Source organism: Triticum dicoccoides, chromosome 7B, assembly GCF_002162155.2.
Source record: "Triticum dicoccoides isolate Atlit2015 ecotype Zavitan chromosome 7B, WEW_v2.0, whole genome shotgun sequence".
NCBI lineage: Eukaryota > Viridiplantae > Streptophyta > Magnoliopsida > Poales > Poaceae > Triticum > Triticum dicoccoides.
The window spans coordinates 629,781,549-629,796,634 of NC_041393.1; the positions used below are offsets into that span (position 1 = coordinate 629,781,549).

At 50.2% G+C, this 15,086-nt stretch overlaps 1 protein-coding gene across 1 annotated transcript; it reads left to right on the top strand.

Annotated features, from left to right (window-relative positions):
• Nucleotides 1-11,676: 11,676 nt before the first annotated feature.
• Nucleotides 11,677-13,005, top strand: LOC119340964 (vegetative cell wall protein gp1-like). Its single transcript, XM_037612865.1, has 2 exons — nucleotides 11,677-11,974; nucleotides 12,079-13,005. Exons 1-2 carry the CDS (start codon nucleotides 11,800-11,802, stop codon nucleotides 12,867-12,869), a joined length of 966 nt encoding a protein of 321 aa, XP_037468762.1. The 5' UTR covers nucleotides 11,677-11,799; the 3' UTR covers nucleotides 12,870-13,005.
• The last annotated feature ends 2,081 nt before the right edge of the window (nucleotides 13,006-15,086 follow it).

The window sequence follows — 15,086 nt, forward strand, 5'->3', positions numbered from 1 at the left end:
CATTACAGTCGTGAGCGACGCACCATTGTCAGAGATTCTGCACAACAGAGATGCAACTGGTCGAGTGGCTAAATGGGCGATTGAACTCCTTCCCCTTGATATCAAATTCAAGGCAAAGAAAGCCATTAAGTCCCAGGCTATAGCAGATTTCCTTGCCGAGCGGATTGAGCAACAGCAGCCGACTCAAGTTCACTCGGAGCATTGGACCATGTTCTTTCATGGATCTAAGATGTTAAATGGTTCTGGTGCTGGGGTTGTTTTGGTTTCCCCCCGAGGAGATAAACTCAGATATGTGCTCCAGATCCACTTTGATTCCTCCAACAATGAAGCAGAATATGAAGCACTCTTGTATGGGTTGCGCATGGCCATTTCACTCGGCGTCCGTCGCCTTATGGTCTATGGCGACTCAGATTTGGTGGTCAATCAGGTGATGAAGGAATGGGACGTTAGAAGCCCAGCCATGACTTGATACTGCAATGCAGTGAGGAAGCTCGAAAAGAAGTTCGAAGGGTTAGAGCTCCACCACATACCCCAACTGAAAAATCAAGCAGCTGATGATTTGGCGAAGATAGGATCCAAGAGAGAAGCCATCCCCAGTGATGTGTTCTTGGAGCATATCCACACTCCGTCAGTCATAGAAGATCCTTTTACCGACGAAGCTCCGCAACCTAAGAGTGTTACGGGTCCGACTGAGGTTGAAGTCCCAACAGTGGTCGACCTGATCATGGAAGTTTTAGTGATCACTCCCGATTGGACAGTACCATATATCGCGTATATCTTGAGGAAAGAACTCCCGGAGGACGAAGAAGAGGCTCGACAGATCGTCCACCGATCTAAGGCCTTTACCGTGATAAGGGGACAGTTGTACAGAGAAAGCGCGACTGGAGTTGGTCAGAAATGCATAACACCGGAGGAAGGTCGAATAATCCTTGATGACATCCACTCGGGGACCTGTGGCCATCATGCGTCCTCTCGGACCATCGTGGCCAAAGCATACCGAGACGGATTTTATTGGCCAAGAGCGAATGAAATGGCGAAGGAGATAGTTGACAAGTGCAAGGGATGTCAATTTTACTCCAATATGTCACACAAGCCCGCGTCAGCTTTGAAGACTATACCACTCGTCTGGCCCTTTGCAGTATGGGGTTTGGATATGGTCGGTCCTTTGAGAACAGGCAGAAGCGGTTTTACCCATGTGCTGGTAGCAGTCGACAAGTTCACCAAGTGGATCGAAGCTAAACCCATCAAGAACCTCGATGTCGGTACTGCTGTCAGCTTCATCAGAGAATTGATATTCAGATATGGAGTCCCGCATAGCATCATCACTGACAACGGGTCAAACTTCGATTCCGAAGAGTTCAGAGCTTTCTGCACATCTCAAGGCATGCGAGTCGACTATGCTTCAGTCGCTCATCCATAGTCGAATGGACAGGCAGAACAAGCCAACGGTTTGATTCTCAAAGGGTTGAAACCCCGTTTGATGCGTGATCTTAAGCATGCGGCTGGTGCATGGGTCGACGAACTTCCCTCGGTGCTTTGGGGGTTAAGGACCACGCCCAACCGGTCGACTGGAAGAACTCCATTCTTCTTGGTCTACGGAGTTGAAGCGGTCTTGCCGAGTGACCTTCTCCACAATGCTCCCCGGGTCGAGCTCTACACCGAAGCTGAAGCAGAACAAGCGCAGCAGGATGCAATCGACCTTTTAGAGGAAGAAAGGGAGATGGCACTGATCAGATCAACCATTTACCAACAAGACTTGCGTCGCTTCCACGCCAAAAACGTGAAGAGTCGAGCCTTCCAGAAAGGAGATTTAGTTCTCCGAGTGGATCAGCAGAAACCACACAAGCTTGCTCCTTCTTGGGAAGGTCCCTTCATCATCACCAAGGTTCTCCACAATGGAGCATACCATCTTTACAATGTCGAGCATCAGATCGACGAGCCCCGAGCTTGGAACGCGGAGCTTCTCCGCCCCTTTTACACTTAAGTATTCACTCGGATGAGTTGTAATAAAAGTACTTCTGTAGTTTATTTATCAAAGACAAGAGCTTTATAACTTTCCCAGTAATCGTTATTTCTTTTGTCCACACAAAACAATCCCCCAGTGGGTTGCTTGGCTGCGAATCCGATTCGCCCAAGTCTGTAAAAAAAATCCTAACCGAGTGGTGAGCCAGTCTCCCACACGAAGGCTTAGCTGCGAAATCCGTTTCGCCTAAGATAAACAAAATCCTACCGAGTGGTAAGCCAGCCTTCCACTCGGAGGCTTAGCTGCAGTCCAAGTACTCGCCTAAGATAAACAAAATCCTACCAAGTGGTAAGCCAGCCTTCCACTCGGAGGCTTAGCTGCAGTCCAAGTACTCGCCTAAGATAAACAAAATCCTGTCGAGTGGTAAGCCAGCCTTCCACTCGGAGGCTTAGCTGCAGTCCAAGTACTCGCCTAAGATAAACAAAATCCTACCGAGTGGTAAGCCAGCCTTCCACTCGGGGGCTTAGCTGCAGCATTGCGCTCGCCTAAGTATGAATACAATGTGCGCTTTGCAAGGAGGATGAGGTGCAGGTCAACTGCTACCCTCTCCTTCCGAGCTACGCCACAAATACAACATGCGCTCTGCAAGGAGGACGAGGTGCAGGTCGACTGCTACCCTCTCCTTCTGAGCTACGCCACAAATACAACGTGTGCTCTACAAGGAGGACGAGGTGCAGGTCGACTGCTACCCTCTCCTTCCAAGCTACCCCACAAGTACAACGTGCGCTCTGCAAGGAGGACGAGGAGCAGGTCGACTGCTACCCTCTCATTCTGAGCTACGCCACCAATACAAAATCCTACCGAGTGGAGAGCAAACCTCCCACTCGGGGGCTTAGCTGCGGCCCAGTGCTCGTCTAAGTATCTGAAATCCTACCGAGTGGAGAGCAGACCTCCCACTCGGGGGCTTAGTTGCGGCCCGGTGCTCGTCTAAGTATCTGAAATCCTACCGAGTGGAGAGCAGACCTCCCACTCGGGGGCTTAGCTGCAGCCCAGTGCTCGCCTAAGTTTTTGAAAATCCTACCGAGTGGAGAGCAAACCTCCCACTCGGAGGCTTAGCTGCGGCCCAGTGCTCGCCTAAGTATCTGAAATCCTACCGAGTGGAGAGCAGACCTCCCATTCGGGGGCTTAGCTGCAGCCCAGTGCTCGCCTAAGTTTTTGAAATCCTACCGAGTGGAGAGAAAACCTCCCACTCGGAGGCTTAGCTGCAGCCCAGTGCTTGCCTAAGTGTATTAAGGAACAAGTTGATTGCAATGAGCGCTTCGCTTTAACCTGCAAAAGACACTTCAAACCAAAGGAAAACATATTCAACGACTGAATCCAAGTTCGGATAACACCTAACGGAACCGAAAGTGCTCAGGCGCTAGGCCTGTTAAGGTTTGTCAGTTACAAAACTCACTCGGCATACCGAGGCAAATTTAAAGTATCAAGCTCAGAAGTTTTTTACCCCTCCTGTGGAGGGCTGGAAGGTGCGACAAACTCATCCAGGTCGATTCCATCTGCAATCCGAGTGGCAGCAGCAATGAAGGTCTCCATGAAAGATCGGAAATCGTGCTTCTTGGTATTAGCCACCCTAAGAGCCACCAGCTTGTCCTCTCGTGCATCCTTGCAGTGAACGCGGACCAGAGACAGAGCAACATCCGCACCGCACCTGGCCGAAGACTTCTTACACTCCTGCACTCGACTTGGGACCTCGTTTAGTCGAGTCATCAAAGACTCGAGGTCGTTCTGGAGCGTCTCTCTTGGCCAGAGTGTCGTGTCGATGCGAGAAGTTGCGACCTTCAGCCTTGCGAGGTAGTCGATGACAGCAGCAACATGAGAGTCAAGCCGGAGCACATTCATGGCGACTTCATCTTTCATGGGAGAGTTGATGGGGTCCAGGTTTACTTCCAGTCGACCGGTCTCCTCTTCAAAGTTCTGGCAAAATTCTGCAAGCACAACCACCGAGTCAAGACAACAGTTGGAGGTTACAGTTAAAATATTTGTTTGATACAAAAGATTACCTTCAAGCATGAGGAACAACTTCTTGGCGAGTCCACCCAGATAAGCCTCCAGATCGTTCTTCTTTCTCACCAACTCACTGGCCTTGTCATTCAGAGTGGTCTTGTCACTTTTCAGTCGACTGACCTTCTGGTTGGCAGCATCAAGAGCAGCTTTCAGATTGGTGTTTTCTTCTTCAAGCTTGGTCACTGAAGCCAGCTTCTCATCTGCAAGCTTGGTCTTCTCTAAAGCGGTTTTTTGCATCTCAGCCAAGTCAAGGTCTTGCTTCTTCAGGGCATCCCTCACTTTGTCTGCAAAGTTACAGGGAGATTAAGATTCGGAAACAAGTGAGAGGCAAAGGCAGTCGTCGAAGGCCTCACCAAACATACCTTTAGCTTCCTCCTTCGCCTTCGTCAACTTTTCTTGGGCCAGTTTCAGATCAAGCTCGAGTTGAATGTGTTTGTTCTCCAACTCAGTGTAACGAGCCGCAAGGTCACAGGATTTCTACGAAGAACCAATCGACAGATGTCAAAGACAATTCACTTCCGAGTGACTGAGGAAAAATCATAGCGTTTCTAAGACTACGGCCGAATACAAACATTCGACCATAGTCTCGGGGACTACACCCAGTGGGTGCACTCAGCGTGCTCCCACTAGTTTTATCAGTTAGAGTCGACCAGTCGACCAAAAAAAGGGAGATGTTCTTCAGACTATAGTCGACTGCCAGCAGTCGACCACAGTCTCGGGGACTACACCCAGTGGGTGCACTCAGCGTGCCCCCACCGGTCTATGAATCCATTCGACTTAATTGAGTGAAGGAAAAACTTAAGACATAAAGACTATGGTCGACTGCCAGCAGTCCACCATAGACTTGGGGACTACACCCAGTGGGTGCACTCAGTGTGCCCCCACTAACCCGAAACTTTAATCGACACACCCAGTGGGTGTAGGACAAACTCTAATAATTTCAGAAAGAAGGGTTTTCGGATATCATATCCTAACAGAACAGGCAGTGGCCGACTGACCTGAACATTACTCTGAAGAGCTGAACTGGCGTTGTAGGCTGCCTGGCTGGCTTCTCGGATCGCCTTCACTTGCTCCATCATGACCCCCGCTTGGCGTATTGCTTCTTTAGCAGTGCTAACTTGGTCTTCCGGGACGTGGTGGGTTGAGAAAAGCGAGGGTTGAGCAGCACTCGACGATGAAGGGCGAGCACTCGTCAACGGCACCGCAAAAGATACGATAGGCCGAGTGACATTGTCTCCCTCCACGACCAACGTCTCGGGTGCTGGCATGTCCTGAGTCGCCTTGCCAGCAGAAGCTTTCTTGTTCCTCCTCCGCCTTAGTGGTTCCTCGTCGTCGTCGTCAGGAAGGTCAATAACAATGTTAGATGAAGCTGCAGAAAGAATCAAAACTAGAGACAATAAGTCAATCGACTGAAAACGACATCACAAGAGTCATACCAGGTTTTGAGGTAACAGCATCCTCCATCTCGTGGTCTTCAGCCCTGGCCGAAGTATCAGAAGTAGCAGCACTGCAGTTCCAGAAGTCAGTCGATTGGCCCATGAGTCGACCAAGAACAAGTTCATGAAACGGGAAACTCAAGACTACCATTACCCTGAGATAGTGGGGATCACCACCTTCATCTTCGGTAAGACCTTCGCCGGTTTCGACGGTGCCACTCGAGATTTCTTCGGAGCCTTCTCAGTCGGCACCAGAGAAGTAGTCCGAGGGCGCTTGGTCGACTGCGTGGCGGCTGCGACCCCCTTGCCACGCTCGGCCGCGGGATCATGGACAAGCTTCGAGCATCTCTCCGAGCGAGGAGGTACAACTTCCTCCTCCTCCTCCTCTTCTTCCTCCTCACCCGAGTCATCACCCTCATCATCGTCGTCAGCATCCGAATCCCACTCCTCCGGGCTTTCGCCCCCACTTCCTTCCTCCTCTTCAGTCGGCGTCTGCGCTCCATTGGGCATCGAGTATAACTCGGTGGTGGCCTATCAGACAACAAAACAAAACAAAGATCAATCGACCAATTCGCAGCGAAGCAGAACGAATACAGCAAGATTACAATTGGAGATAAGTGGTCATACCATGTCCGGTGTATAGGTACAGTCGAGTGGTGGGATCCTCCTAGCCCCTCGAGGGTTGTCCTTATTCCCTGTGATGGCTGCCACCCACCTCTCTAGTGTGGCGTCGTTGACCGCTTCTGGATGGACCCGAGTGGTGTCTTCGGTACCACAGTACAGCCACATCGGGTGGCCTCGGTACTGAAGCGGTTGGATGCGCCGTCTAAGGAAGACCTCCAGAAGATCCATACCCGTCACTCCGTCCCTAACAAGTTGGACTACGCGCTCCATCAACATTTTCACCTGAGCTTTCTCCTCAGGAAGCACCTTCAGAGAAGAGGGTTTGTCTACTCGGTCCATGGAGAACGGAGGGAGACCAGTCGACTGCCCCGGCGTCGACTCGTCTTGGCAGTAGAACCAAGTCGACTGCCACCCTCTAACCGACTCAGGAAGGGTCATGGTCGGAAAAGTACTCTTATTCCTCATCTGAATCCCAAGACCACCGCACATCTGGATAACCTTAGTCCTCTCATCATACGGACTCGCCTTTTTCACTGTCTGTGAGCGACAGGTGAATATGTGCTTAAAGAGACCCCAGTGTGGTCGACAACCCAGGAGTTCTCGCACATGGACACAAAGGCAGCAAGATAGGTGATGGAATTGGGGGTGAAATGGTGGAGTTGCGCCCAAAAGAAATTCAGAAACCCTCGAAAGAAAACACTCGGCGGCAGAGAAAAGCCACGGTCTACATGAGTGGCTAGGAGAACGCACTCACCCTCCTGCGGCTGCGGTTGACACTCGGTCCCCGGAAGCCTTGCTGACCCGTGGGGAATCAGTCCCTCATTGGCCAGGTCGTTGAGATCCGTCTCGGTGATGGTCGAGCGGATCCAATCCCCTTGGACCCAACCTTTTGGCAAGAGGGACCTTGACGAAGATCCGCCCCGACTGGACGGTCTCCCCTTTGCTTTCCCCGTCGCCGTCGCCTTCTTCACGCGCTCTAAGGCCGCCGTCTTCTCCTTCACCATTGTCGCCGGTGAAGCACGCGAGGAGTGGATAGGCGGAGGCGAGAGCAGGCGCAGTGGGCGGAGAGAAGAATGGGAAGGCACTGTTCAAAAAACCCTCGCCCGGTGCTTTATATAAGGGCGCTTCCGAGTGGCTGACGAGTGGGTCCGGGCGTCCTGTCACATCATGAAACAGTCGCGCGCGCACGATACGTGGCGAAAAAGGCGACGCGGAAATCGAGGCGTCCACGCCTTATCCCATCCGAGTACTGCGGTCCGCCCCGCTTTGCGCGCTTCCCAAAATTCGGATCCCGCAAAATCCGCTAACGGCAGATCAATCTGTCAGACGATATCTTTCCTGCGATCCGACGCTCGGAAGTTCACTAAAGTTCAAAAGTTCACTCGACAGAAGACAAGAATGGATCAAGGCGACTAAAGTAAAAGTTGATGCCAACGCCGAAAGAAAAATCGCTGATCCAGGATACGACATAATCCAAGCACGGGAAATAGGTCGGAGGAAATCATCAACTCCTTCCTCACTCGAACCTCGATCCATTCGGGGGCTAATGATGATGTTATGTACCTAGGGTAGGGTCATGGACTTATCTAAGATACCATACCCAAGGACATCCTCAGACGAAGCTACCTCCTAGTCGACCAAGAGGGACTTCACTCGACTAACTCAAGGACACTCGACGATGAGGATAGCCACTCGACCATGAAGCTAACCACTCGACGGCCAGGAGACCTAAAGTCACTCAGCACGCAACGGTCTATCATTAAGTAGCTTTAATAGTCTTCATGGCACTTTATAAGGGCGTTACCAGTAATCCCCTATCTTAATGTACTTTAAACCCAGCATAATTGAGGGCCAGAGAGGTCTGGCGAACTCTATATAAGCCACCCCCTCCTCAGTATAAAGGGTTCGCACCCCTGTAACTCATATACACATAAACCAGTCGACCGCCTCCGGGCTCCGAGACGTAGGGCTATTACTTCCTCAGAGAAGGGCCTGAACTCGTTAAACACTCGTGTGTACAACTACTCCATAGCTAGGATCTTGCCTCTCCATACCTACCCCCCATTCTACTGTCAGACTTAGAACCACGACAGAGACTACCATTATTAAGGTACAGAAGCCGAGGAGTGCAACATTAATGGGAAGCCGGACACTGCTCGTTACAACAGGTACTCAGAGATTTGGAGAAGAACCCGTCTTGCAATGCCGAAGACAATTTGCGCGCCGGACTCATCGTCATTGAAGCCTGGTTCAGGGGCTACTGAGGGAGTCCTGGATTAGCGGGTCCTCGGACAGCCGGACTATGTACTTGTGCCGGACTGTTGGACTATGAAGATACAAGATTGAAGACTTCGTCCCGTGTCCGGGTGGGACTCTCCTTTGCGTGGAAGGCAAGCTTGGCAATTCGGATATGTAAATTTCCTTCCCTGTAACCGACTCTGTGTAACCCTAGCCCCCTTCGGTGTCTATATAAACTGGAGGATTTAGTCCATAGGACAACAATCATAATCATAGGCTAGCTTCTAGGGTTTAGCCTCTACGATCTCGTGGTAGATCAACTCTTGTAATACTCATATCATCAAGATCAATCAAGCAGGAAGTAGGGTATTACCTCCATCGAGAGGACCCGAACCTGGGTAAACATTGTGTCTCCCGCCTCCTGTTACCATTAGCCTTAGACGCATAGTTCGGGACCCCCTATCCGAGATTCGCCGGTTTTGACACCGACAGCAGCCACCATCAGTCTAGAGGACAGCCATGACTGGTGGATTCTGCCAATGGTGAACCGGTCGAGCCTCGGGACGCTAGCAATGCTGAAGCGATGGAGGTGTTGATTAGGGCCCTGAGCAAGGAGATCGTACGCTGCCCTTGGAGGTCGGCGATTCAAGCCTTAAGGATACTGCCGCCTCCAGAGTCATCACGGCTAGGATGATGTGCTTGTTGGGATGGATGTAAGCTTGATTTACCGTGCTTGTTGGGATGGATGTAAGCTTGATTTACCCCCTCCCCCTTAGTGAAAATCGCAATCAATCCCGTTTGAACAACTCCAATCCCTAATTGGATACGCCTAAAATGAGTACCAAATTGAACACGGGAGATAGATTGGATGCCTATTGTGATGCGTAAATCGAATACGAGTACGATAAATCGGCTCCGTCATAAACAGAGGGCTTACCACCATTGATGAACGTCTGTCAGTGAGGTGATGAGGCCAGTGATCGACGTCGGTGCTTATTGTCCAGATCTTCACTACGATGCTCGCCGCTGTTGCTCGTCATCCAGATCTTGTGCTCGGCACCGCTGATGTGAGAGTGGAGAGATGGGAGAGTGGGTGGTGAGAAAAGGGTGAGGGGAGTTATGGCAGTGCTTCGGGAAGCAGCGCGGTATCTCAAGCGTGGCTCCTCACGTGCAGCCTCCGACGCCCACGTGCCACGTGTTGTATCACTTGGGCCTAGCTGTGGAGAAAACGGCTGATTCGACTGTTCCTTCTAGCCAGGCCCACATGTGTTTTAAGATTCGTGCGGACCAAGATTTTGGTGCAAGACAGGCAATCAAAGAGAACAAAACTGCATCGTGCGGGCTTGGTTGGACCTAATGAAGGCAACCAAATGCGCCCTACATAAAACTTGTAGTCTGTTTTAGGTAATTCTAGCATGGCGCTGCTACGCGTCGGCCGGCGGATCTTTTTTGCCGCCTCGCGAGTCGTTAGATGTGACACAATCTAGTGGCTCAATGTCTATCTACTTCGCAACAAAGCTCTTGTTGCGGAAACATTTCAACAAAGATTATGTTGCAATATATTTTTTGCACCATTGGTTGTGTTGCGGGATTTATTTATTTATTGCAATAGAGTTCTTGTCATAGCAAAAAAAATCGCAACAGAGATTTTGTTGCAATTTATTTGCAACAGAGTTGATATTACAAAAGCTTGTCTAAGTTACAGTTGTCGTTCGCCACTATGGTTTGCAACACCGATGTTATTGCATGATGAGGTAAAAGGGCATGTAGTAGGCAAGAGAAATAACGGAGTGTGTGCGAGCGTGCGTGACGACGCATGGATCAAGGCGATCCAATGAGGTGCGCGGGTGGCGGAACTCTCAGCGCGATCAGCCGATAGAGCATTAGCATTTCCCTTCTAGCATTGCTCCGAAACTTCCAAAATATTTCGTCTCTTCCACTCAGAAACAAAGCAAAGGATCATTTGTCCCTAAAAAAACATGGGTCACGCTAACTGCCACACGTGTGGCAGGAAGGGAGACGCACCACACGTCTCTAATGTAAACAGATTGTCACGTCATTGCATGCATGCATGCAGAAATCTTTTTGGATTTTCAGTTTTTAAAATGTTTTATCTCTTAAACGAAAAATTCGATTGAAAATCCGTTTTCACCATTAAATCCCTCGCAATGAGATCTTCGAAACTAGATCCTATGTTGATATGTTTTGATGAAAAAAAATTGGATTAAAAGTTGCCATGTCTATTGCATATGAATTGCCATGATATTTACACTGAAGTTGCCATGATATGTTTCAGCTATTTTCTTCTACATTTAAAAGTAAATTTTGTCATTTATAAAACGGGGAATTAAGAAACTAGACTTGCCATGAACCATAAACTAAAATTGCCCTGATACATGCACGTAAAATTGCCATGGTTCATACAAAAAATAATTCTCATGGTCAAAGTACTGGAGTTGCCATCATTAAAATACTAAAGCCATGATCTACAGACTAAAATTGCCACATGGCAACTTTAGTTTAAGCCCTATGGCAACTGCAGTGTAAACATCGTGGCAATTTCTGGCAAAAAAATCGTCGAAACATATCAACATGGGGTCTAGTTTTAAAGATCTCGTCGAGACTGATTTAATGATGAAAACGGATTTTAAGTTCGGTTTTTTATTTAGAAGATACAACATTTTTAAGCTGAAAATCAAAAAAAATTCTGCTGATGTCATCTATTCATACGTGGCAAAATGAGTGGTGATGGAGGCGTGTGGACGATGTGCAAACGCCCACACGTGTGGGCGTTAACATTTCCGAAAAACAAAACAGAGCATCATCGTCAATTTTCCACACGAACTCAAACTCCACTTCCCGCTCCTCGGCCAACATACAGACAGACATAACGACCGAAGCCGGCGACCGAGGCATCATATCGAGTCCCCGTCCCCGCTGTCGACCTGTGTGCGGTGGACAGCATCCCCCACGTCGACTCATCAGTCCCCGACAACGACGCCGCCCGCCATCGTACGCACGTTCCCAACTTTCTCCGGGAAACCGTGTGTGTTCTGACGGGAGGACACCCGTCCTCTCCCCGGCCGCGCAGGCGTGCGCGTGCACCCAGGGGCATAGACTAGACTTACTATTCCGGCGTCAACCGGCGATTCGTCAAGGTTCCAATCCGAGCGAGCCCCTGAAACTTTCAGTCCCGTGAAAGATACGTCGAACCGTCTTGATGGATACGATGCCTTGGCGAACTTGGCTCCGAGTGGTCGACGAGGCCTGACACGTCGTACGTAAAGTCGCAGTTCCCTTGCGTTCAGCCCGGAAGATCGATCGCTTCAAATACCCCCAACCACCCTTGTCTCTTCCTCATTCCCAAGCTCGCCACACCACACACGCCGATCACAAAGTGCACTTGCAAAGTTGCACTGCTCGAGGGTTGATATTTATCAGTGCAGTTAGGAACTACTCAGTGATCTTCCCCACATGGCGAGTCCTCGTGGTCTGGCAGGGCTCCTATGCTTCGCCCTCGCGGCCGCGGCGGCGAGCGCGGCGCAGTACCGGGTGGGCGAGCAGCGGGGGTGGAGCGTGCCGGCCGCCGGCGCCGAGCCGCTGAACACGTGGTCGGCGAGGATGCGGTTCATCATCGGCGACCAGCTCCGTAAGTTCCAGTCCACGCCCGACCCAACGATAGAGCCAACGAAGGCTCCTGGCCATGCATGGTGAACCGTGAACTGACGATGTTTTGCTCTGTTTTTTTGACAGTGTTCGTGTACCCCAAGGACACGGACTCGGTGCTGCTGGTGGACCAGGCGGCGTACAACGCGTGCAACACCACGACCTACGTGAGCAAGTTCCAGGGCGGCAGCACCGTCTTCACGCTCGACCGCTCCGGCCCCTTCTTCTTCATCAGCGGCAACGAGGCCAGCTGCAAGGCGGAGCAGAAGCTCATCGTCGTCGTGCTCTCCGTCGACCACACGCCCCCGGGCCTCCTGCCGCCGCCCCCTCCCCCCTCCATGCCGCCGTCGTCCGCGCCGCCCATGCCCAGCCCGATGTCGCCTCCTTCCATGACGCCGCCGTCCGCCGCGCCGATGCCGAGCCCGATGTCACCACCGTCCATGACACCGCCGTCAGCCGCGCCGATGCCCAGCCCGATGTCACCACCGTCCATGACACCGCCGTCCGCCGCACCGATGCCCAGCCCGATGTCGCCGCCTTCCATGACACCGCCGTCCGCCGCGCCGATGCCCAGCCCGATGTCCCCTCCTTCCATGGCACCGCCGTCCAGCGAACCGATGCCGAGCCCGATGACTCCGGCGGCTGCTCCCGGGACAACCCCGGTCTCGCCAGCATCACCGGCAGGTCCAGCTCCGTCGCCGGGTACACCTGGAGGCGGATCATCGCCGGGCACCCCTGGATCCGACACGAGCAGCCCGCCGGCGCCGGCCGCCGACGGGGCGAACTCGACCACGCCGGGAAGCGCGGCTGCTCCGGTGACGGCAGGCCTGATCGGCACGCTTGCAGCAGGCATCGGCTACGCCATGCTAGCTATCTGAGTGTTCTTTCCTTTTGTATAGTGTGTAAATTGCGAGATGCCACTCATACTCTTCAGAGGATTTACCTTTGTATGTATGTAATACTATTTGTTTTCCGCTGGTGAAATTATAATAAGAGATACGTTTGAGCTTTTTATATTCTTTTTTGAACGATGCTTGGATCCCGAAGGACCAAGAAACTTCACTAATGAAAATTCATTAAACTTGGAACAGAGCAGGGCCGTCTCCAGAAATTCAGGGCCATGGGCGAAAACCAAAATGCGGCCTAAAATTTTAAACAAAAGAATTATTATGTGTAAAGCATACTCTCGCTTTATTATATAACTTCAAGTCTGTTTTATTTGTATCTTATTTAGACATATATCAGCATTAATGCTAAAAAGGTAAAGGGATTGCAAAACAATGGACGTATCTCAAGTCGTTTTCATTGCTAGTATCAACATCATCACCTCCATCGGCAAAATTACCATCACCCCTTCACTAGCAATATTACATCATCAATTTCTGCATCATGAGCCTCAACCTCTGTTGCATTATCATCGCAACCATCATCAACATTAACATCTGCAGTTTGATTTTCACAATTATGTTGGGGGTCTTCCACCAAATATCTATCAAGGGAACCTGTTAGAGATTGAGCATCATCTTCAAGTCTTTTGTTTCTTCTTACGCTTTGCAGAACCGGATTCATGCTTCCTAATTCTACTAGACATGATGAAGATTCGGGAACAAAACCTAACAAGTTATAAGTGATCATTGATCAAACATAATCCAATTAGTTCCTAACGGTCGCTAGATGAATAGATCATTCAAATACAAAGAAAATGAACTGAAAATAAGACCTTGCACTGGGAGATTGAAACATAGTTTGGCCTGGAGGTGCTCCTCAATCCTGATTGAAGCAACGAACAGAACCACGGTCCCGGCTGTTGCATCTTCATGCTGCAAGACGATCAGCAATGGGATTAGATCAGAAGTAACTGTGCCGGCGCCGGCACGACTGCTAGGGCCTTCGTCAATCCCCGATCGCCGCTCGTGAGACCTAGACGGCAGTTTGCTGCCTGTTCGTCTGCAATCGCTGGGCCTCCAACCTTCTTTAAGTCTGTTATTTGGGCCTCTAGCACTAGCAGCCTAGACTCCCGCATGCATCAAAGACATCACGCAAAATCTCAAAAAGGAAAATCAAAGACACCACGTTGTCACGCTGTCACGTACACAGGTACATCAGTTTCCTTTCCTGTTTCTTTAGCAATCATACGAAGGGTTTTTTTCTCTCGATGGGGCCCCACGGTTTTGGAGGCCCTGTGTGGTCACTCACCTCGCTCCCCCTCATCCACGGGCCTGGAACAGAGGTACAGTGCAGTTTACAACCCAACCCGAAAGTAAAGAGGAAAAAGTTCAGACTGATCATGACATTTGGAAGGTCCAAAAAGAGAAAGAGAAATGCAATCGGGACTTGAGCATCCACATGGCTTAGAGCATCTCTAGCAGATCTCGTAAACTGCTGGCAAAATAACCTCCCGTTTACATGACAGAGGTGGATCTTATGCGCCGAATAGATCTCGTATATTTGATCATTCCGAAAATTCTTATGTGGGATCCAGCATATTATAGACCGTTTTTCGCTACATGTATGTGATTGTGAAAGTGCAACTATCCCTAGGTGGTTTTGGTAATTCCTAACAACATATAGCTCATTGAGCTAACATCATTCCAAGATAAATATTTCAGGAAAAAGCTCAATGAATGGCATGGCATGGATGAGAAAAGTGAATCCTCAAAATGCTAAGGATAAAAGGATTGGCTCAAGCTCAAAAGCTTAAGACTCTACATTTTATATTTTAAGTGATCCAAGATCACATTGAGTCTATAGGAAAAGTCAATACTATCAAGAAGGGATGAGGTGTTGCTTAATGAGTTTCTTGCTCCACAGTGCTTACTGATATGCTCCAAAACCCTCAACTACTTTCTCACATCCACATATGACCTAAACCCAAAAGTCAAACTCGGCCCAACCGATTCTTTCTACCCGGCGCCACCGAGTTCAGATGTCATAGCCACTGCCACAAACCCTAGGCAAATCGGTCTCACCGATAGGACTTTCGGTCTCACCGAGATGGGATTGTAATCTCTCTATTTCCCTTCGTAACGTTTTGGTACCACCGAGATGAGCGATCGGTCCCACCGAAATTGCAATGTAAACTCTCTGTTTCCTTT

What these genes read in the sequence shown, in the direction of transcription:
- LOC119340964 (XM_037612865.1), top strand. Translation starts at nt 11,800, where the DNA reads ATGGCGAGTCCTCGTGGTCTGGCAGGGCTCCTATGCTTCGCCCTCGCG. An exon ending in CATCATCGGCGACCAGCTCC is followed by an intron (nt 11,975 to 12,078) that starts GTAAGTTCCAGT and finishes TTTTTTTGACAG; the next exon opens with TGTTCGTGTACCCCAAGGAC.